The sequence below is a fragment of the Atractosteus spatula genome, chromosome 2 (assembly GCF_055471065.1).
Source record: "Atractosteus spatula isolate fAtrSpa1 chromosome 2, fAtrSpa1.hap1, whole genome shotgun sequence".
Lineage (NCBI taxonomy): Eukaryota > Metazoa > Chordata > Actinopteri > Semionotiformes > Lepisosteidae > Atractosteus > Atractosteus spatula.
This window is the reverse complement of record NC_142707.1, coordinates 45,120,046-45,141,384: the sequence shown is the minus strand read 5'-3', so window position 1 is coordinate 45,141,384 and position 21,339 is coordinate 45,120,046. Positions and strand designations below refer to the sequence as shown.

Below are 21,339 nucleotides of genomic sequence, written 5' to 3'. Positions count from 1 at the left end.
ACATCACTGAGAGAATGTGTCAGCATGTGAACATTTTCAAGAACACATTAACAGTTGGCACAGTCATAAGGTCAGCTTCTCTCAGCACCATGCATCTGAGGTGAGGGAGTCATCCCCTGCTCAGCCAATTGGAAACGCAAAGCACACTGCAGTGCTGGAGGAGGCACCGCGAGCACACCAGAGAAAGTGGGCTAAGGGGGTGGGGGGTTGTACTGCAGTGAATTTGCCTCCAGCCTTGGGGATAGTGGGGGGGGGGGGCAACACACACGATCGAAGTTGGGAAAACTTTCCTTTCCCCAACTTAAAAGAACATGGTATTTTCAGTATTAAACCCATCACCAAGGAACAAGCAAAAAATCTAGGGATGTAATCTTCCACCCTCCACCTCAGAGCACCCAAGAGGTTTATGACTGGCTTTTTCAAAATATGGCTGTTTTGATTATGAGAAAGAACGGAATGCCTTTCCCTGATAGGAGCTTGGACAGTAGCATGGCGAGTTGTCTGGCATGCCGCCATCTCAATAGCCATTAACGTCTTCTGACTTGGCAACTTCTCTTAAGTGACTAAAGAGGACAAAGAACAGGGCGTCACAGCTTTTCAGGAATAAACAATTCATTTCAAGATCCGGTGTGCGTTGGTGCTGAGGTAACGAGAGTGCGGTAGCACAGACTTTTAAGTTTTACATGGCACTTTGGCCTTGCGCTTGAACAGGATCTCACAAGCCCACCTCGATGCTTAAGAACATTAGCCCTTCAGCATTGCGCGGCATTAGCATGTTTGATTTTTAAAGCAATGAAAAATCATAACAATGCCACTGCTGCTACTACAGTTTTCAGTGTGGCTCATTTATTTAGATCAGCAAGCTGTGCACAAGGGCATTTCCGCACCAGTGCCAAGGCTTAATGAGTATATATTGGTAGCAGGAAGCATTTTGATAGCGGGCCTCTGAACATATGCAGTAGAAGTCAACTTGTAAATAGACTTGGCAACACTTTAGTTTAAACAACGCGTTTTTTTAGTTTAAACTAAATAAGTTAACTATGCCACTAACAATTTTAAATTACGGGCAAAGTGTAATAGACGGGACAAGCAATGTTCTGCAAATAACTCTAGGGTCAGGGTTAGTGATATGGCTCAGGCTATGGTCAGAATTAGGCCCGGTTAGTACTGGGTTGGGAGATCGGTGTGCTGAAAGGTCCTGAAAGGTCCCATTTTAGAGCTCCCATGCAGTTAACCTACAACAGATGTTGGTTCTTATCATGTTTGTGCTGCTCTATTAATATTTTATCGATATACTCAGTTTATAAATGCTTATAAATAGCATATACAACCCCTAATATAAAGTATTGCCAAAACATTTACCAAACTGTAGTGGGAAGTGAACATCATCATGGGAGTCCACTCTGCATGTATTGTATGGTCTCACTGGGATCAGCTGAAATCACAGTAGAGATGGCATACAAATCACCTTTCCATCAGCCTACATTTGAGTTTTTATATTTATGTGTACTTTGTTTTTTCTATGATAAGCCACGGCACACAATGAATATATAGTACATGAAAATCATTTAACCGATTTTAGATACTGAATTAGAATTTGGCTCATTGACTTGGAAATTGCTGTAATAGTTTTGTAACTCCTTTTCGCTTTCTCAAAACACTTGTTTTTTTACCAAGTTAAATATTTTAAACACATAAACAGATACAACACTGGGCTCCTTCAGACAGCACATGAATGCCTTGATTATTGAGAAACCTATTGTTTTTAGCCATAAAGGGAGATTTTAAAAAAATACCCTGATATTATCAGACTATGTTCTATAGCAAACAAAACATTCTCAGAATCTCACTTTATATTATAGGTAATCAATTGACCGCTAGAGAGACACACTGAAGTTCATCCCATCTCATTGATGAAAAGGAATAATGGGTTGTTAGTCACTGGTGAACATAAGGCAATGACCCAGGGTTAAAAATATAACAAGATCAGAAAGGAGGAGAGTACAGAGCGAGGAGAGAGATGCAAAATGAGAATGACACCATCTATCAAGCATGGGACAAGATAGCCAGTTGTTACTTTTGAATTGATTTGCTTTGTCTTTATTTCATGAGATTGGTGTGAGAAATTGATTGCATTCAGCCTACGACAAACACTGGGGGCTCAATGATGCCTCTTTATGACCATATAAATGATACACTAACGCAGCATAACACAGCAGAACAGATTAATTAAATGTCAGGCATTAAATATCTTCTTTTGTGGAAAGAATATACACTATATGTTATGGTTATATGTGGTACACATGTAGTGCTACCATTCATATTACAGGACTACAGGTTTCACTGATTTGTTTTCCCGAAACCAAATTCTAAAGGGGTACATTTTATATATGTATTTATTACTTTGTATTTAGCTTGCCAAAGACCTGTGTTAAAACACATAAGTGATGAGAAAATTTAGATAACACCTCTTTAAAAAGAGTGGGTGGTAGATTCAAAAACAAAAAGAAGCAATGAGATTAACGGACCGCTTTTGAACCTAGGGAACCTTGAACCTTGTACTTTTTAAATCTGCACGCGATTAAGGAAAGGCTATGTGCCACAAAACTGTACAATAACAGGAATGTTTCAACAATACATGCTATCTTTCAGAGTTTTTTAATTAGAGGTTTTCTGATTTGTTTTTTATGTCATGCCAGAGTCATGGGAGTCTCACAGCACAGAAAAAAATAAATTGCCTGGTGACAGTTTTGGAAAGCACGATAATGTATATGCATGAAAGCATTATTATGAGATCACAATATCAGGCCTTTATGATCAAGATGTGGATTTACTACAAATCATCAGAAACCAGCTGGTGCCTCCTGTAAATCTCCCATGGATCCAGGGACTTTGACATCCTGTAAAAAGCTGTTGGTTGCTTTTAAGGATGCAAATCAGAAAAGAAACCTAAAAGCCAATGGCTTAAAGGACATCTATTGCTTAGCCTCTTTATTAGGACTTTCTATACTGGGTTTCTGGGATTGGTTTTGTCCTGATTCGTAAAGAGACTTGAGGTATTCTTATACTGTAAGCTCAATTCAACACAGATATGCATAGATTCCATATTTTACTCAGGCATACCTGCAGACCAGATCCACCTGAAGATCTAATAACATAGATCCAACACTCGAAACATGTGCTTTAGAGAACTTGGAAGGAACAAGCTTTGTTACCTTCCACAGTCACAATAATGTACCGATCTCAAAATTACAGAGCAACTTTGAGATGATCTCAAATAGCATATGTCTTTCTCCTACTCTGCCTTTCTGCAACTGTTTTGTGGAATATCTATGGACTAATATGACCTGAGACATACTGCAGCACATTTTGGAATATTGCACTAAGACTCTAAAGAGTGGAAATACTGGTTTATTCCAATATTAAGAACTGAAAGTGTAATAGAAGTGTAAGTTTGAGCCTTTTTTGTAAAATGACAAATTAATTAAATTAAAGAACTTAAGTGAGTTCTGTGAAAACACTCTTTCACATAAAAGAGGAAGTCTTTTCAATCGCAACTTTCAAATGGTTTCAGCTGGCCCTGACAGAATGATTTATTTTTTAAAAAAGGCGTGCCTTACCTTGTTGCGTTTGAAGTAGGCTCTCCGGCAGGCAGCAAAACACTTCTCACTGCAAAAGCTTTTCAGCTCACTGCCCATACTCAGGGAGTAGCGCTTGATTCCAACTTTCTGGCACCATGCACACATGATCTGGACATTGGACACATCCTCCTCTGACAAAAAAAACAACAAATCATACAATGAGAAGGAAAATAAGGGCCTGTTGGCTCTCTGTGTCTAACTCTCCTGTCATCTTCTGGATAATAAACACCAGCAGGAGGATCTTGGAACTGTTAACTGTACAAAACATGGCGCCAACTCTGATCCCCTGTGTTCTGTTTTATTCTGTCTTGCAGATTAGAAAGAAGCAGATTTGGTGATTACTCATTGGTTTGTAAAAGTGCGGTTTATTATCCAATATGTTCACAGTGTTGCTTTAGCCGGAACATCCTTGTAAACCTGTCACTTGAGAATATTAGGTTAAACAACCATCACCTATGCACCTGAATACAAGGCAACAATTAAGACAAATCTGTGGTCCAACTGACAATCAAAAGTATATTCCCACAACATCCAGTGTTAACGGAGCAATAAATGTGTGTTGTCAATTTTAGGAAGTTCACTATTGGCAGAAGAAATGGTCCCTCTATTGCAGGGGTTCCCATCGTTTTTTGTCAGCTGAACCCCTTCAATCAAAATTATTTGCCTAAAGTACCCCCTTGAGATTTTAACTAAATCAAACCTTTCAATGAATGTAGATAAATGCTACAGAAACCCTCTTAACATGCTTCTTTTCACTTGGTAAAATATGAATATTACTACTGTTGTTTTTCTTATTCTTATTATTACATTGTTATTTATTAATTGGACTATTTAATTTGACACTGATGTTTCCATCACAATCTCACGAACCCCCTGCAGTACTGTTGGGAACCCCTGCTCAATTGGAATGTGTACATACAGTACCTGTAAATAGGTAATTATCACATGTAGGAAGAAATGTCCAAATCGTAGAAAATCTTTAAGACAACTCAGAAACAAAATTAAACTGAATGAAAAACATGTCAACTAAGATGCGTAATCAAGTTACTTCTCCAATTACATTTACAATCATCCATGTTGCAATTAACCACTCTTGGAATGTAAAGCAGTTATAAGAATTAACTACTGTATATCCAAATGCAGCATTATATTAGAAATGAGTCATGTTCTGATGACACTTTTTCAATAAACAATTACACAATACATTCCTTTTATCCTGAAGACCAGTTTTGTTTTCTTCTCGAAATGTAAGCTGCAGAGCGCTCTCTGTTGAAAAAGGGCTACTTTCCAAGGGCCTTGGACCCAGCAACAGTAAAGTCCTTCCCCAGCAGAATGTTAGCTGAGTAACACTGAGCTTCCAGCAGCCAAGACAAGAGTTGTTAAAAGTGTTTCCATGGCTATAAACACATGTGCTGTGACTGCTGTGGAGAGCCAGAGAGAAATGAGTTTAAAATCAATAGATTCACTGGGGAAAGTGGAGGCTGGGGCAGCTCTGATGAGAAACTTCCTGACTGCCGGCAGTGGGAAAGAAGACTGACTTCTTTGAGCTCACTCACTACCACAGGTGACTAAAACTGGAGTCACACTACATGGTCAGAGACCAGGAATTGTGTGAACATGAAACTGAGATACAACAGTGAACCTCGGAAACATACAAGCTCTCAACTCTCTTTTTAGCGTTTATTCAACATCCCATTCTCATGTCCCGATTCAGTCAGGTGAGCTAGGAAGCAAGAGACAAAGATATCATCTCCATTCTCCATCTCCAAAAAAAGGGGGCGGAGCAGTGGCACTGTGGCTAAGGATCTGCGCCTGTGGCTGGAAGGTGCGGGATTTGCTGGTTCAAATCCCGCAGCTGGCAGAGGAATCCTACTCCACTGGGCCCCTGAGCAAGGCCCTTAACCCCAACTGCTCCAGGGGGGCTGTATAAATGGCTGTCCTTGCGCTCTGACCCCAAGCTTCTCTCGCTGTCTGTGTTTCTCATGCAGAGCAAACTGGGGTATGCAAAAAGACAAATTCCTAATACAAGAAATTGTATATGGCTAATAAAGTGATCTTATTCTCTCAGAACCAGATTCTGGATATCACCAGGCTTGTGTAGCTTACACCTCCGGACTAGCAGGTCAAGTCTCCCAAGGAAGAAAGGCAGTGGTACTGTAGCTATCCCTCTTTAGCTCATTTGCTCTCTAAACTGGTGTCCATTAATATGAAAAGTGAAAAATCACCACAATAAACTACTTCACTTCTCCTAGGACCCAGGCTATGTAATTCAACTTCGAATAAAGCATGATAAAAGCAAACAACCTGAGGTTTTTCCTTTCAATACGAGATAGAGAATGTTATTATGACATATACCAAATAAAATAATTTAATATAAACTCTGTGGCTATCCTGTCTCCTTCTAATAAGAAGGGATTTGACATCTACAGATCACGTCTTGCACTTGTGGCAGGCTGTCTTCACCTGAATCTAAATGATGTGAAAAAACAGGGTGATGAACAGAGACAGTTGGCCTCCGAGAGGCAACTCTAAAAGGTTGCTTTTGCCAAAGGGGGTTTTGTTGCGGTTGGATAGGGAAGCTGTAAAAGGATTTTGTAAAAAGAGGATTTAAGCAAGAACATCTACTGGGAAATGTGCTGAAGAACCACTTTTTTTCTTTTTTTTCCAAGGTAAAGTCGCTCAGGATAGAATATATTTTGTTTTAAAGACACAGTCACTCAGCAAACATTAAATCTACAACAGCACTGTTCCACTATTATTTTAGTTTTAATTAGCAAATTTATTTTAGAGCTGTGGGAAAATTCAGTATGTAAATAAAATTTAAATAAGAAAACCAAGATTTGCGTTCCCCATGTACTATTTTCAAAGGACACAATTTATTCCATTGATAGGAATTATCTCCATCAGAACTAGATTTTCAGTCATAACAAAAGATAATGAAAACTGGATACTTGCATGCAAATTTGTGTCTAAGGTTCTATGTTTTCTCTTCTGAACCTTCAAAGGTCAAAATATGCCACTTATTTAAATCATAGCAAGTTTTCCATAGCATAATGTATTCCTCAGAATTCTTAATTTCATTAACTATGAAGTTACACATTCCTGTTTGCTTCAAAGGGCATTAACATCAGATACTGCAGACAGATACTTTTGACAATTTCATAAAATGAAGAGCCCTCCCTAATCAATCACAATTATTAATTTGTTACATCAAGCATCAGGTTGCTTTTTCCAGTACGTAACTCACTTAACTTCATCTTGGAACTGGACACTTTTTTACGATTCATTTTAAGGATATATTTTATAAATTAAATGAGCAGTACTGGCAACTAGTGGGGCCTTGCTGGTCCATAGTTAACTTGGTTATTGGTGGTATTTTTGCTGCGTTCATTGGAGTCACACCTGAGTTAACCTTTCAGACTACAATTCTGGGCAACATTTACAGTGGTTCTAACTAAATGTGCTTATATAGGGTTGTTGACCAAAGTCAGAAAAAAATGAGCTGGAAAATAATACCTCTGAGCAACCAGCTGCAGCCTCCAGCTGTAGTACCACAGATGGAAACAATACTGGACCAACACAATCAGTCTGGGTTGTGTACAAGACTGGGATATTGTAGCCATTCCATTAAAATCAATTCTCTAAAGTCCTGTTTCCAAATCTCACCTTCAAGACATGGTATGGCAATGGGCTTTAATTCAGAGAGAACAACTTGGGAGTGTATTGTGATTAACGTTTCAGCTGGTTTGTTTTGCCTTTTGGGACTTAACTAAAACATTTTCTATTGACCTTGGAATGAGCATGTAACCTTTTTTGATATTATAAAAACATGTAAGGACCTCCTGGGGATGTCTTATGTCTTGAAATGCCACTTTCATAAGTCAACTGACTGGTTGCTCCAAAAAATCGAATGTGTTTTAATAAATGAGATATCTGTTATCACTAACTAAAGAAGAGTTACAGAAATAAACACCATCAGTGAGTAGCCAAATTCTCTGCACGCCTCTAATAACCACTATATCTGTAGGAATCATCCATCCATCCATTTTCAAACCTCTTTATCCAATACAGAGCTGCAGGTGAGCTGGAACCTGTCCATCACAGGGCAAAGACGGACACAAACATGCATACTTTCAAAGTATACAGTAGCTTTGGACTGAAAGGAAACTGGAGCACCTGGAGGAAACCCATACAAACACAGGGAGAAATAACACACAGAAAGGACCCCAGGACTTGAACACAGGGCCCCTGCATGGCAAGGCAGCAATACTAACCACGCAACACCATGCTGCCCCCGTAGGAATCATAAAGGACTTATTTTTCTATCTTAAGATATGCCTTTCGATTAAAAAGATGCAGGCTATGCCAGCACTTTGCTCTCTAAAGTTAAGAAAGTTTTCCTTGAGGAAGAATTCTGCACCAATGTTATCACGTTCTAATAATTAAATATGCATCAGAGTCAAATGCTTCAATTTATCTTTAATATCTTGCCCGACCCCTTGGTTAGTTACACTGAGAAGATTTCTTTAAGTTTGCTTTGTTTCAGCTAAATGCAGCTTAACAGAATTCTGTTTTAAAGACTAGACAAATTTGCAATTAAAGAATCTAATTCTCTTGAGGGAGATGATCATAGCACATTCAAGACCGTTATTATAGCTCCTTTATTATCTGTTCATGCTTGCTTTCAAGTTAAAGTATTAAAAGATAAAATCTAGTGCTTCATGTTCACTGTTTTCCACTGTTTTGGTAAAAGCCAAAAACTGTTAAGAATTTGATTTCCTTTATGTTAGCATTACTTCAGTATTGTTTTTACACTAGCCGATGCCCAGTGATAACGTCTTTCAGATTTTTTAAAACATCATTCTAAACAGCACTAAGAAAAAGTCTGTGAACATCCAACAGAACCTTCCTTACCATATGATGATACCCTGTTTGATCGAAACTGATCTTGCCTTAAATACCCAAATGGGTTTATATTTATGAATTAAATGAACTGTTAAGAAAACCCCTAGACTACTTAGCACAATTAAGAGGGAAATTAGGATCAGGTGGTTAAGTAATTGGGTGAACAGTATATAATGATAAAAAATTTTGTGATTTTGGTATTCACCATACAGGTCAGCAGAAATACACCATGCCACAGTCAAAAGACCTCAGAGGACCAGGGAAAAAGCGCAATTGATGCTCATCGATTTGAAGAGGGATTCCAAGGTCTTTTCTAAACAACTGGGGGTGCGTCCATCTGCTGTCAGTCAAATGGAAAATATTCAAGACCACAACTCTACAGAGATCCACAGTGCCAAGATCTCCCAAGGAGTAACCTGGAAAATCATTCAGGAAGTCACACTGAACCCAGGGAAACATCTACAGACATGTGGGCCTTGGCTAAAATCTCACCATGGCTAAAATCAGCATTTATACCTCAACAATCAGGAAGAGACTGGAGGGGAATGGTTTTCATATGAAGACAGTCAGGAAGAAATGTCTCAAATTCTCCAAAGAGCATCTGGATGATGATCGAGACTACTTGAAAAACAGATGAGTCAAAATTTGAACATTTTGGCCACAGTGCGAAATGCTTTGTGTGGCAAAAACCCAAACTGCCTTCCAAAAGAAGGACATCATTAAGACTGTCAAGCATGGTGGTGGGATGAGCATGTTTTCGGGCTGCTTTGCTGCCTCGGGATCTGGGATGGCTTGCTGTCATGGAGAGAGCCATGAAATTGGAGTTGTATCCCCAAATTCTGGAAGAGAATTTCAGGCCATCCATTAGCAGCTGAAGCTGAGCTAAAAATGGAACATGTACAGTGGCAAGACAATCCTAAACTTCCAAAACATCCAAGCAAATCCACAACAGAATAGCTGAAGAAGAATTAAGTTTGCACTTTGGATTGGCTAAAGACTGGATCTAAACCTCACTGAATCGTAATGGCAGGATATGAAGCGAGCTGTTCTTGCAAAGAGACCATCAAATGTTACCAACGTGAAGCAGTTCTGTAAATAAACTAATATTTTAAAAACTTGAGGCTGATACACCCAGGAAACCTCTAGTTTAAGTCACTGTTGCTCAAAGAGGTTCACATGCCTATTCACTAGAGTATATTTACTGATGGATAATGTTTTAAATTATAGTAAATATTCCAAATATTATGCTATAGTGTTATATCAGGTTACATATTCATATACAACCCTATTTGCATATTTTAAATCCTATTTTATTATGACTTTCATGAAGACCTAATTATATTGTGTGTACAAAATATATGAGAATATGGACCCACTTAGGGTGTTCCCAAATGTTTTCTCAGCACTGTAGGTAAAAATACATTCTACAGTACTTCCGTTACAGGGAACGGGGACTGATGATGGTAGAAAAAGCCTGGTTTACAGCTTTGAATTCCCAACAGGAAATCCATTCACACAACCACAAAATCATAACGTTTACAAGAGTAATGTATAAAAACACTCTTCAAAGACTTAGATAATAAACAAAAAACATAATAGCTTGAGACTGACACCTCTCTTCTACCTACTGTAATATAATCAATATTGTTCACTTCTGCTGCTGGAGGTTTTTATTATGTAGTAACTGTGAAAGTATAAAACAGAAAGGGAGCAGGATTACAGAAAAAAAGGTATTGCATATGTTAAGTCTGTTGCTTACTAGATATTCTACTATTTCTTCACAAACTTTAAATGTATGAAAACAGATGGCATATTCTGTTCGTTTTGGTAATCACTTTATTCATCTTAACAGGAGTTGCATTTGAAATCAATCCTCAGCCAGCTACAAATTTGGAAAATTAAATCTTCCAGCCAAACAGCGAATACCTGCTTCTGCAGATCAAACCTCGAGTTCAAAAGCCCCTCTGAACTCTGCCAGCTCTTCCTGTCAAAGGAAACATGAATTCCGACTCAGAACTCAGCCGTTCCAAACGCAAGCTCCTTGCCTCAAACTATTAATTTAAATGAGCTGCTGAATAATTTAAAAACGAACAAAGGGAATTGGCTTATTTGTTAAAAATGTTGTGTCCGCTAGCACAGTCCACCATCTGTTTTGTGCTCTACAGTGTTGTCTTACCAAGCACGCGGTACAAAATAACTAGGACATGATTCAGATAATGCCAACCTGCAAGAGCAGACTGATAAGATGTTTGGCCTTACAAGAGTCTAGTTTATTCAGACTCTTCAGCATGAAGTTCAACCACCAGAAGAGGTCTAAACTGCTACTTAAATGGTTTCTTAAAGTCAATCCTGCACCAAATTAACTGATTAAAGGTTAGGAGCACTATTCTGAATCTTAATTGTGTTAATTATCTAAAACCCATATGAACAGCAATGCTAATTTTTATCATTACATAATGTAGTCACAGAGCTTGTGTTTGGTTTATCCTCTGTGAATATCTGAATCAAATCGTATCACTATTCCCTGCAAAACTATCTTCCACACCACGTTATCTTACATGATTAACCCTTTGAGTGAATTTAATTGACCTGCTGCCTCTCAATTCTACTCAAAACAGTTTTGGTTTCTTATTTTCCCTCTGTCCCCACATGTTTTTAGACTTGTGAAGTGTCAGCGTTTCAACCAGAGAAAGTGTATTAATTTGTCAAAGAGAAAGCTGAGGAAGGATGACTGAGGAGTTTCAGCTGGGGGTGGCCTCCGCAAAGGCATCAGTGCTGAGGTGGTATTAGTACAACTCCCTTAGGAGCAAAAATACAAGGTAACATGATGTGCCCTGCATGACCTGCCTTGACTGGTGTTTTATGGAGTTTATAACAGAGTTTCATGAGGAGGTTAGATCCCTATCTCACCTACTTCTGTTCTCCTACTGTACATATATATATACACATCTCACCTTCTGGACTCTCCTTTTTCTTGCACCCCTTATCTACTCCCTTGCTGCAGCTCCCTGGCTCATTCCTCACTGAAGAGGGTTCAGTCAGCCTCATGCTAGATGAGTTACACCAAATAAGCTCTATTCCATCTGTTCCTGTATCCCGTTCATTAGGATCGAACCGAACTACTGAAATAATGGTTTGTGAAAGTAAGGGTATGCTACGCACTTTTGCTAATATTTGAGTGACACAAATTATTTGTCATTCTTGCTGCTAATAATTAGTACATATTTGCAATGGGAGCAAAAGTGCACAGTAACTAATAATTCTGTTGAATATGATAATGCTGGAACTAGGAAATAAAGCACAGGGCACAGTGTGGTGTAGCTGGAGGGAAGCTTATTTCACCAGGCATGGCTCCGAAGATTCCAAAATTGATTAGGAAAAAGTACACGATTCCATCCATCCATCCATCTATCCATCAGAAAGCCGCTTATTCCTGGCAAAGGTCACAGCAACCAGAGAGCCTCTTTCAGAAACACAGGGCGCAAGGCAGGACTACACCCTTGCCAATCACTGCAGGACACTCACACAGAGGCACAGAGGGACAATTTAGAGCCACAGATTAACCTAGCCAGCATGTCTGAGGGAGCTTGAAGGAAACTGGAGCCCCAAGAGAAAACCTGTGTATGAACGGTCAGCAATCACGAGGAGACACTGAACTCACAGGAGCAATTAAGCGACAAAGAAGAAACTGTAACATAAGACGTTGCAGGAGAGAAACAGAAAGCACAGCAATGTAAAGATTTAGAAAAGCACTTCAAATGTTTGCCTTTCACAAGTTTTCACTTTATAATTACATAGAGCCAGTCTTTTTCTGTACTGAAATTATAACATTCATCTGCCCAAAACATAAAACATCCTACTGGCAGCTCATCAGACAGACTTCCACAGAATTTACGTTTTTTTTTTACTGAACACAGGAGAGGAGTCCAAATTCCTTACACACTGTAAAGGTAGGCAATGTGTATCCTACTGCACCCGTTTTCGAAAGGTAAGATATGCAATGTTTTACCTGCTGGTGGCTTAATGAACGGCGGCGGAATCAAAGGAACTATTATGGGAACGTTCCCGTGATCCTTGGAACTAGAGGCGGATGAGGATGATGAAGACTCGGCCATTCCGTTCCCTGGCGTCGGGCCTGAGTTAGTGCTGTTTGCATTGGTTGGTGAGTTAATGCTGTCGTCTAATGCTTTCGATTTTGGCAAGGAGTTCTCTGGAAGAGATTAACGATGCAGAGTTAGACTTACAGATATACTGCACAGTTTTAAAAAAATAATGGAGTGAGTGGGATCTCCATCAAGATGTACAGGCTCATGTTTATCTTACATCTAAATTCATCTTAGTATCTTTGGGTTTTACTCTAGTATTGCCTGACATTGCTTTTGGCTTCCTGTAGTTCACTATTCACTATGCTTTCCTTAACTAGGCCATGACATGACAACACTTGTTTCCAAGGAGCATTTACTGTAGTACACCATGGTTATCTCAGAGCATTACAACTTTCAGTTTGGCAGACTAAAAGTAAAACATACAGAAAACTGAGAACATTTGTTACTGCTGTGCGGAACTATCCAAACCGAGCATTTTCTCTGGAAGCGAATCTGGAAGTGAAGGATGAAATTTTTGCTGTCAAAAAATGAAAAACTGCTTCTTGTTCCTGTTAGTTGTCATCTGCTGATGCAGAGGTGAGATAATATTCATTGCTACAATTTCGTTAGTAATTACTTGTTAATTCCACTTGTCAGCATTCAATATCAATCGGGATCTCCTGTATGTCAGGAAAAAGATCAGCTACTGTATATACTGTATCAACTAAATCTATCAATGAGAACAGAAGGTCCCTGTGCAAGTGATCAAAAAGCTGCATATGAAAGTGATTTCCAGAAAATCACACATCATGCATGTTTTAAATGGATTCTCAGAGAAAAAGAGATGATGTAAAGAAATCCAGACTATGTCACCTATGTCAATAGGGGGCAACTGGAGCTAATCTGTAAAATTCTGTTATTAGGAATTATTCCAGTTGTGACACCATTAACATTTTAAAGAACTGTCCCAGCTGAAAAGCATGAGTTGTAATAACGCAGTGTGCTCTTTCAGAATATATGTATTCCTGACGGAAACTAAGTGACAGAAACTGCAATACAACCAGTAAACCACAGAGAAAATAACAACATGAGACAGAAATAAAAACCCAAGGATTCACTTAAGCCACTGATAATATATACTGCAATTCACACTGCCTTTCAAAAGCAGCCACAAAACACTTGTTTACATGCTGCTTCAGCATCATAAAGATTTTACTGAGGGTTTTTCTGCATTAAATCAATCAATAAAAAAAAGATTGATGATGATTCTACGTGAAGAAACGCTAGACTCCATGAGCCCAATGACCTTTGTTACCCATGCCCCAAGAAGAGGAGGACTATTTCCTGTTTTTAAACATTTTATAACCGCATATCCCAATTATTGAGGAAGAGTGTAGGGCGAGGTCAAAATCGGACCATTTTTGGATCTCTGGATTCCTCTTCTTGCACTGACAGCAAAACCACACAATGTGGTTGTTTCATTTTTCCCATCAGTTAAAAGGCAGGATCTAATCTGAGTTTAGGAAAATGAGACAATAATGAAAGGGGATAGTACACACTTCTGATACTTAAATAAGAAATGACTACAGCATAAGTTACATACTTTATAGAAACCTTACCAGTAATTAGAATGTTGAAAGGCAGGTTTTTAACAATTCTCCAAGAATAAAAAGGCATCTAAAGACATTCCAGACAGTGCTGTATGGATTTCCAGCAAAGACAATAATTTTGGACCAGATTGCATATTGTTGCACTCAAGTTTTCTATATGTCTTACAGATTTAGCATTAATTTGATTTTTTACACACACCTGTAACTTCTAAAAATGCAGAGGTAATTACTGTATGCAGCTCATATTCATTATAAACATATGTGGCTTTTAAATTTGAAAACAAGAAAAAAAAGTTTTAAAAAAAGGATTTACAGTTTTTTCACTGCATAAACAACCTACTTCACACATCCAAAGCAAAAAACAAAAAGAAGTGAATAATATGAAAGAAAAATGTATGATTGATGATCAAAATCTTTGCTGTAGCAAACCTTATTAAGCCACACAATTAGCTGAGTGAGCTCTGTCTTTGTGCAGTAATAGTGGTTTACATGATTTATATTGTATGAAACTGGAAGAGAAATTCACCTTTCAGGAGGAGAATGACTCAAAGCACAAGGCTAAACCTATACTGAAGTAACTTAAGAATAAGGAAGTGAAGGTCCTTGAGTGGCCCAGTCAAAGTGCTGAGAATCTGCAGAAAGGCTTGAAAATGGCTGTTCATCAGTGATCCTTAAGCTTAAAAAATGTGTATGCATTATTTTGTAATTTAACAAAATCGGACACCATGTGAAGTGTCTGAATACTTTTGCAATGCACTATATTATCAGGCCCGTGAAAAATACAAAGTAAATTTAATGACATTCATCAGGCTATTATTGCTATATGTTGATTTATATCAAAAGTCACTTTACTGACCTGTTACTAATGAAACTAAGATTACAACTGAACGTGTACTCATGCAAAACAAAATATGTTGTATTTTTTAACTGAATGATAACAAACATTTTTGAATATTTTAAATAAATCAACACTGCAAAAGAATTTCAGATACATTTACCGTACATACCATATAAAATTGCAAACAACTACAAGTTACAGAATTTACATACTTGGCATATTGGAGAGTACTCTACATGATATTGTATCATTAAATTGATGTTTAAAATTAAAATCATTAAGAAATGTCAATGTTATACTCTTGTGGTTTGAGGATAACCAAATATTTGGAGTTTCCAAGAAAAGCATCCCATTCCAAAAACATGATACAATGGCCATTGCTTTAGTGTTTATGCAGCTGCCCTTGATCCTTAAGGGAGTAAATGTGGTCAAATACTAATATGAACTGTTAATTTGGTTGAGTCGGCCACCTTCCACCATCAATATGTAGCCATGACTTGCTCATCCTGAGGGAGGTCATTACTCCAGCCATTAGAATGGGATAAAGGACAAAACAGGCCTCAAACAGGATAAAGAAAAATAGAAAAGATCATTTCAGATGAGAGAGGAAACACTATAGGAAAAGCGACCGGGTTTCGAGAGAGTTTTTCTTCATCAGCAATGATACCAGAATCTGCTCAGGTAATCTGAGCACTGGGAGAGTATCGGACACTTAAGTTAATGGACCTGTTGTCTCATACTGTACTGTTGGAAATACTAATTTCCTATTTGTGGAATCCAAAAGCTAAAATAATTTTCTCCTTGCCTAGTGATGCATTGGTTGGATTTGGGAAATTGGTTTCCATTTATTTAACATCCATTTAGGAGAGTGATTTATTCCCGGACAGGATTCTGGAACACAGATTCCCTCTTGGCCCTTTAAAAGAGTTTAGTCTCTTGATTCAGGTAGAATTTCTATGTCTGTTGAAGGCAGGTCTCTGGTAACTCAATGAATTGTAAATAACTATACTGTATATACAGTAGCCATAATAATAAAGTAGCCTAATTATGGATACAAAGCTGCTGACAAATTGTGATTCAAAAAGCCCTTCAGACATTCTAGTCTGCGGGATGACATTCATTCACAGAGAACACAGAGCACCTAGCTGTATTTCTCTGTCAACAGCTTCAAGGTTTTGTAGCAATCCTGCCTTCTCAAAGTGACCTGAATATCAAAACAGACTGTGGAGCTAAAGGTCAACAGATTAGTCTCTGTGAGTGATCATGTGAATGAGGAGGGAGTTCATATTGTCTCATTTAAAGATGTTAAAGGCAAAATATTTGAGAAATGCACCGGAGAGCAATGTTTACTTTGTTTCAGTATACGTTCTTCATTTTCATTGACACAATTTGGTCCAGACATGAAATCTAAAAGAATTGCCTTCTGTGGGTCTCTTGTTACATTAGAAGAGTAGAAGAAGAGAAACAAGTGGTTGAAAGATAAAAAACCTATTCAAGAAGATATGAAGTGAGCACAGTATTCATCATCCCTCCATACATTTGTTTTTCTGAAGAAATAAGCAAGAAAGCCAAATCAAGTCCTGTCGAAGTTATTTTTTAACCATCCATTACACACAACTTGATTTATTGTTTGCCTCTTCAGTGCAGGGGTTTGCCTTGGAGCCAGTGGATGTTATAGCAGCATCTGGGCAGAACTCTTAAAACTGTCTGAGTTCATTCCTTGATTTTTTTTTAATTCATGTAAGCTTGATTGCTTTCTTAAAGACATTGTTGGCTTCAGAAAACAGCGATTAGGAGAGGGGTTCATAATACGCTGCTATAGCCCCTAAAAAGGGATGCTGGCACCTGCATTCTCGAACCCGTGCTTTAAGGAGCAAATTCGGCACAGCTCAGGGGCATGCCAGCTGGCAACGGACCATAATTTTAAGAGGCTTCCATCTATTCGGTACCAGATGTACACTGTTAGATGTGATCTTCATCACATCGATGGGTGAAGGGATGTACAGTACGTGAATAGGACATATTACCTAAGGACATACTGCTAGACTGTTCAGACCTGTTGTGACTCCTCAAGATCAACAGCAACAGGCTTTTGTGGCTTATTAGTTTATAAGCCAAGTAGAACATCCTTGATTTTTACTGCACAGACATCTACCTCATATAATGACTTACAGCTACAATAATGGATTTTGTACACAGTTCCTGATCTGACTTAAAGGGGAACTGCTGAGCTATTTTTGTATTTCGGGATTAGAAAGAATCAGCATTGATAAGTGCATTTCAAACAACAATGAAATAAAAATGTACACCTCCAATTTACATCACAAAATACACACAATTTCTGCGATTTGTAATGAGGCAACAAACCTCCCAGTGACGTGATGCAGCCTTATTGCACTGTAAATAAGCAGGCTTGTGAATACATCTCTTTTAATCCAATAGAATTATTGCTTTAGATTTCGAGATGGATTTGCCGACAAATACTATTCGTTAACTCTGCAGATCACGCTGGAACATTTCTGCTGTGAAATGTCTGCTGCACAACCTGTATTTATTCGCTTTTATATTGCATTAGTCATTACAGGGACTAGTGAGCAGGAAGGGCCGCATTACGTCACAATTCGTGGGAACTCTAATTGGAGTTTGCGACAACATGGCGACTTACAGTACGTTCACAATTTTGTGCTTAATTAGAAATTTGTAAAATGTTTCTATAACATTAATACATTTATTTTGTTACCAAGATTTCATAACCAGTCTGACAAACTGGGACTGCAGTTCCCCTTTAATTTCTGCTAGCTCATAAGATGAGAGGATTTCTTCCACATAACTCTCAAAAACCTTCAAATGATTTATCGCCAGGGTCTGGTACTTAAATACGAAAGGTAATGCCTGTTATTTTTCCACTTTCATGAAAGATTATTTACAGTATTTACAGATGTTATTGGATATACTGGTTACTTGAACACTCTGGTTTGGCTTAGCCCTGCTTTCTAATATTGCACGCAACAATTCCGCTGTATTGAATGTCACTTATCACACACACACACACACACACACACACACACACACGGATTGCAAACTGAAGAAATGTTTTTGTAGGCGGATCTGTGAGCTCACACATGCAGTGCACTGCTCAGTGTCTATTTAAAATTGTCTTTGCAAACCTTTGGGGCATTACCATATAGAAATGGCAAGTCATTTAATTAAACCCTGGCTAGGGTTTATATTCTTTTTCCTTTGGCTTTGTTACCTTTGAATCTCCATATGCAGCAATGATGCAAGAACTTAAACGATTCTGTCGATTATTGTTTTTATTTAAAACTCTGCTTTTCTAACTATTCACATGGACGTGGAGAAAATGAATTACTTAATTAGGTTTCATTGTTTCCCACCTAATCTAGCTATTTGCAGGGATCCCAACAGACAAAGAGCATTATAATTTCTTCATGTGTTTTGTTTTAAGCAGAATGTAATTACATGCTAAATACAGTCCATCTGCCATGCATTTAAATATCATCAGAATACCACGTCATTTTTGGTATTGGCAACTTTCTATGTTAGAGAATGTTAGTATCAAATTGAACCTCATTTTGTGGCAGATCATATCCATGGAAACTAGACAAATAATGCAGAATGAAATGAGGTACAAGAACAAGCTTAAATATAGCAAATTAAAGTTGATATATATATAAAACACTGCATACTCAGCCCTTAGCAGAAGGTACAAACTGAAACATCTTAAAAAAACAGATTTTTATATAACATTTCAGATTATTTTTGTTTATTTTTTTGTTGTTTCTTTTTATGCATTCTGAGATGGAACTGATTCTTAAAAGTACAGAAAAGCAGCCACAAAACATAATACATTTTAAGCAGTTGACAAAACACCCTAATTTTAAAATAACTTCAAACAGTTCATGTTAAAAAATCAGTTATTTTATGCAAGACGTTTTGTGTTAGTAATAATAATAATGTACATGGATAAGATTTATACTGACCTCACAATGATGGAGTGGATTTCACTTTATTATTCTAGAGCAATCCAAAGTGAATATACAGTACATCACAGTCCCTCAATCTGAAACTTCTGGCAATGAGTTCATCTGTTTTTTAGCAGTCAGAAGATACATCAAAAAGATGTCTGAAAGTTTTGTGGCTACATATCTATTTTTTGAATCAGTTCCTTTCTGAATCTCTTTTGTTAATCAGCTATCAAGAAATTCTAAAGGATTTCATTTTCTAAGGGAGATTCTGACATTCTATACATTTAATCAAATAGAAGGTGTATCATTATTTACTGTTTTGCAATGTTTAGCCCTAACTTTATTTGAATTATAAGACACCTTCTCAATGAACAGTAAGACATGAATGCCTTCTTATTTAGGTCAATTTCAGAGTGTTTTAAAAAAGCAGGTAATGCTTTTACATTTCTACACTGAAAACTATGGAACCACAAACCCAGATTCAAGATAAACACTAAACAGAATACAGTTAGGCTGATTGTATTAGTTCTGGGTGCGAATGCATTTGATCACTTTTCTACCAAGCTCCTCCCACAGTTGCTTGATTGGGATGGTCTTCAGTAGTATAGCAGGCCAGTGCACGGAAAGGATAGTGGGATGGTTATTATTGTAAAACAAGATTAAGAGATTTATTTTGATGTTTGTGTTGCCATTATAACAGCTGGAAACACCACAACCAATCCCCTAAAGATGACATTAATTGCCCTCCACTTCTTGGTGCCTCCTACTAAATTAGACAAAAAATACTTTGCTCTCTTTCACAGACCTCACCAAATATTTTGTGGTTTCTCCTGCTGGCCCAGTGCTACCCAGTGCTGTTTATCAGTGCTGATCAAGGCGAGTCATGATGTTACCATTGTAATTATGCCCGATGATTCTTAATTGTGTTTCTTGGTCTTCCATGATGCTAAACTGCATGAGCAGCCGCAAACTGCAAACTGCAGTTCCCGGCAAACTCAACAATCGTCCACTGGGTCAGGGTCATCATAGGTACTTCCTGTTTGCTGGTAGCTCTACTGGAGCTTCAGTCACACATGGTGGTGGGCGGATAGACCCAAAGTGTCCTAGAGACTTCAGTTTACAATGTGCTTACTAATACCTCTTCCAGGGCATGTTTCCCTTCATTAAGCCATGACGAATTGGAAGAATGATTTAACCGGGAGAACCCCTTGTCATTGAAATGGACATGCCAGCTCAAGAATGGACACCTCTTGTCACACATGTGTTGTCATATTTTTTCAGAATTCAAATGGAAAGGGTGTAAAAAGTGTACATGATGAGCTATATAAGAAATATTCATCTATACAAGAAATCTATATAAGAAATGTTCAAGACCTTATACAGTACTTGGACATGTTCACGTACACAGATAACAATTTATAACAAGAAGCAAAGAGATAAAAACAGGTTTTGCTTTTTACGGTGTTTCAGTTTGCCACCTAACAGTACTAGAAGTGTGCTTTGAAATAGTGTGGGACTCTTTTTGTCTATTTTTAATCCAATTTTGCCCTCTAAATTTTATTTGGATTTTTTATGTATTTTAGTGGACCAAGCTGTTAACACATGTATTATTATTAAAAACACTATTTTATTATTAAAAATAATTCATTTTGAGACCTTGTTCCTTGCTTTTCTTGTTTACTTTCTTGCATACCAAAGGGTTCATGTATGAATTTACCTTTGTATATTGGAATTATACGAATACATTGTCTATATCTAGAACTGGCTGGACAAGGTTTTATTGAGGCTGATTTTCATTTTTTTGCATTTACAAACTCCAACAGGGAACAAGATTTTAAATTCTGAACTTCTATTGTATATTATTATACTATTATTCTACTGCATATTTACAGCAGCAGGACTGTAAATATAAATTTAAGGAGAGAGACCACTAGCGTCCAGCCCTTAGCATCCAGTGTCTCTTCTGTGAAAATATGGTCAGATCTCTAAGCTGATGGAGACAGCTTCAGTGACACGCTACAGGAGAACAGCCTTGCCTCTTGACCCAGCTGTATTCCTGCCCAACCCTAAAGTGCCCAAAGCACTACAGTATGTTAATGCTCGCTCTTACCTTTTAAGACAGAGATGTGCTGCCTGCTCTCACCATCAGGGTAGTTCTTTATCTCAATATCTTCCCCATCTTTCAGTTCCACTTTGTCATAGCCATACCAGCCAAGGAGTTCATTCATGGTGTTCTCTGCAAAACTCTGCAAGACAGGAGCCGCCAATTTATTA

The 21,339-nt window shown here is 37.9% G+C and overlaps 1 protein-coding gene across 2 annotated transcripts in view; it reads right to left on the bottom strand.

The window, feature by feature from the left end:
- Positions 1-21,339, bottom strand: part of sobpa (sine oculis binding protein homolog (Drosophila) a) — a 96,854-nt gene that overhangs the window by 62,329 nt on the left and 13,186 nt on the right. For both annotated transcript variants that reach the window (XM_088932011.1, XM_088932019.1), the window contains exons 2-4: positions 21,176-21,311; positions 12,556-12,756; positions 3,621-3,772 (exon numbers count right to left, since the gene is read on the bottom strand). In XM_088932011.1, the coding sequence (XP_088788137.1) occupies positions 3,621-3,772; positions 12,556-12,756; positions 21,176-21,311 (489 nt within the window). The remainder of the gene's footprint in view (positions 1-3,620; positions 3,773-12,555; positions 12,757-21,175; positions 21,312-21,339) is intronic.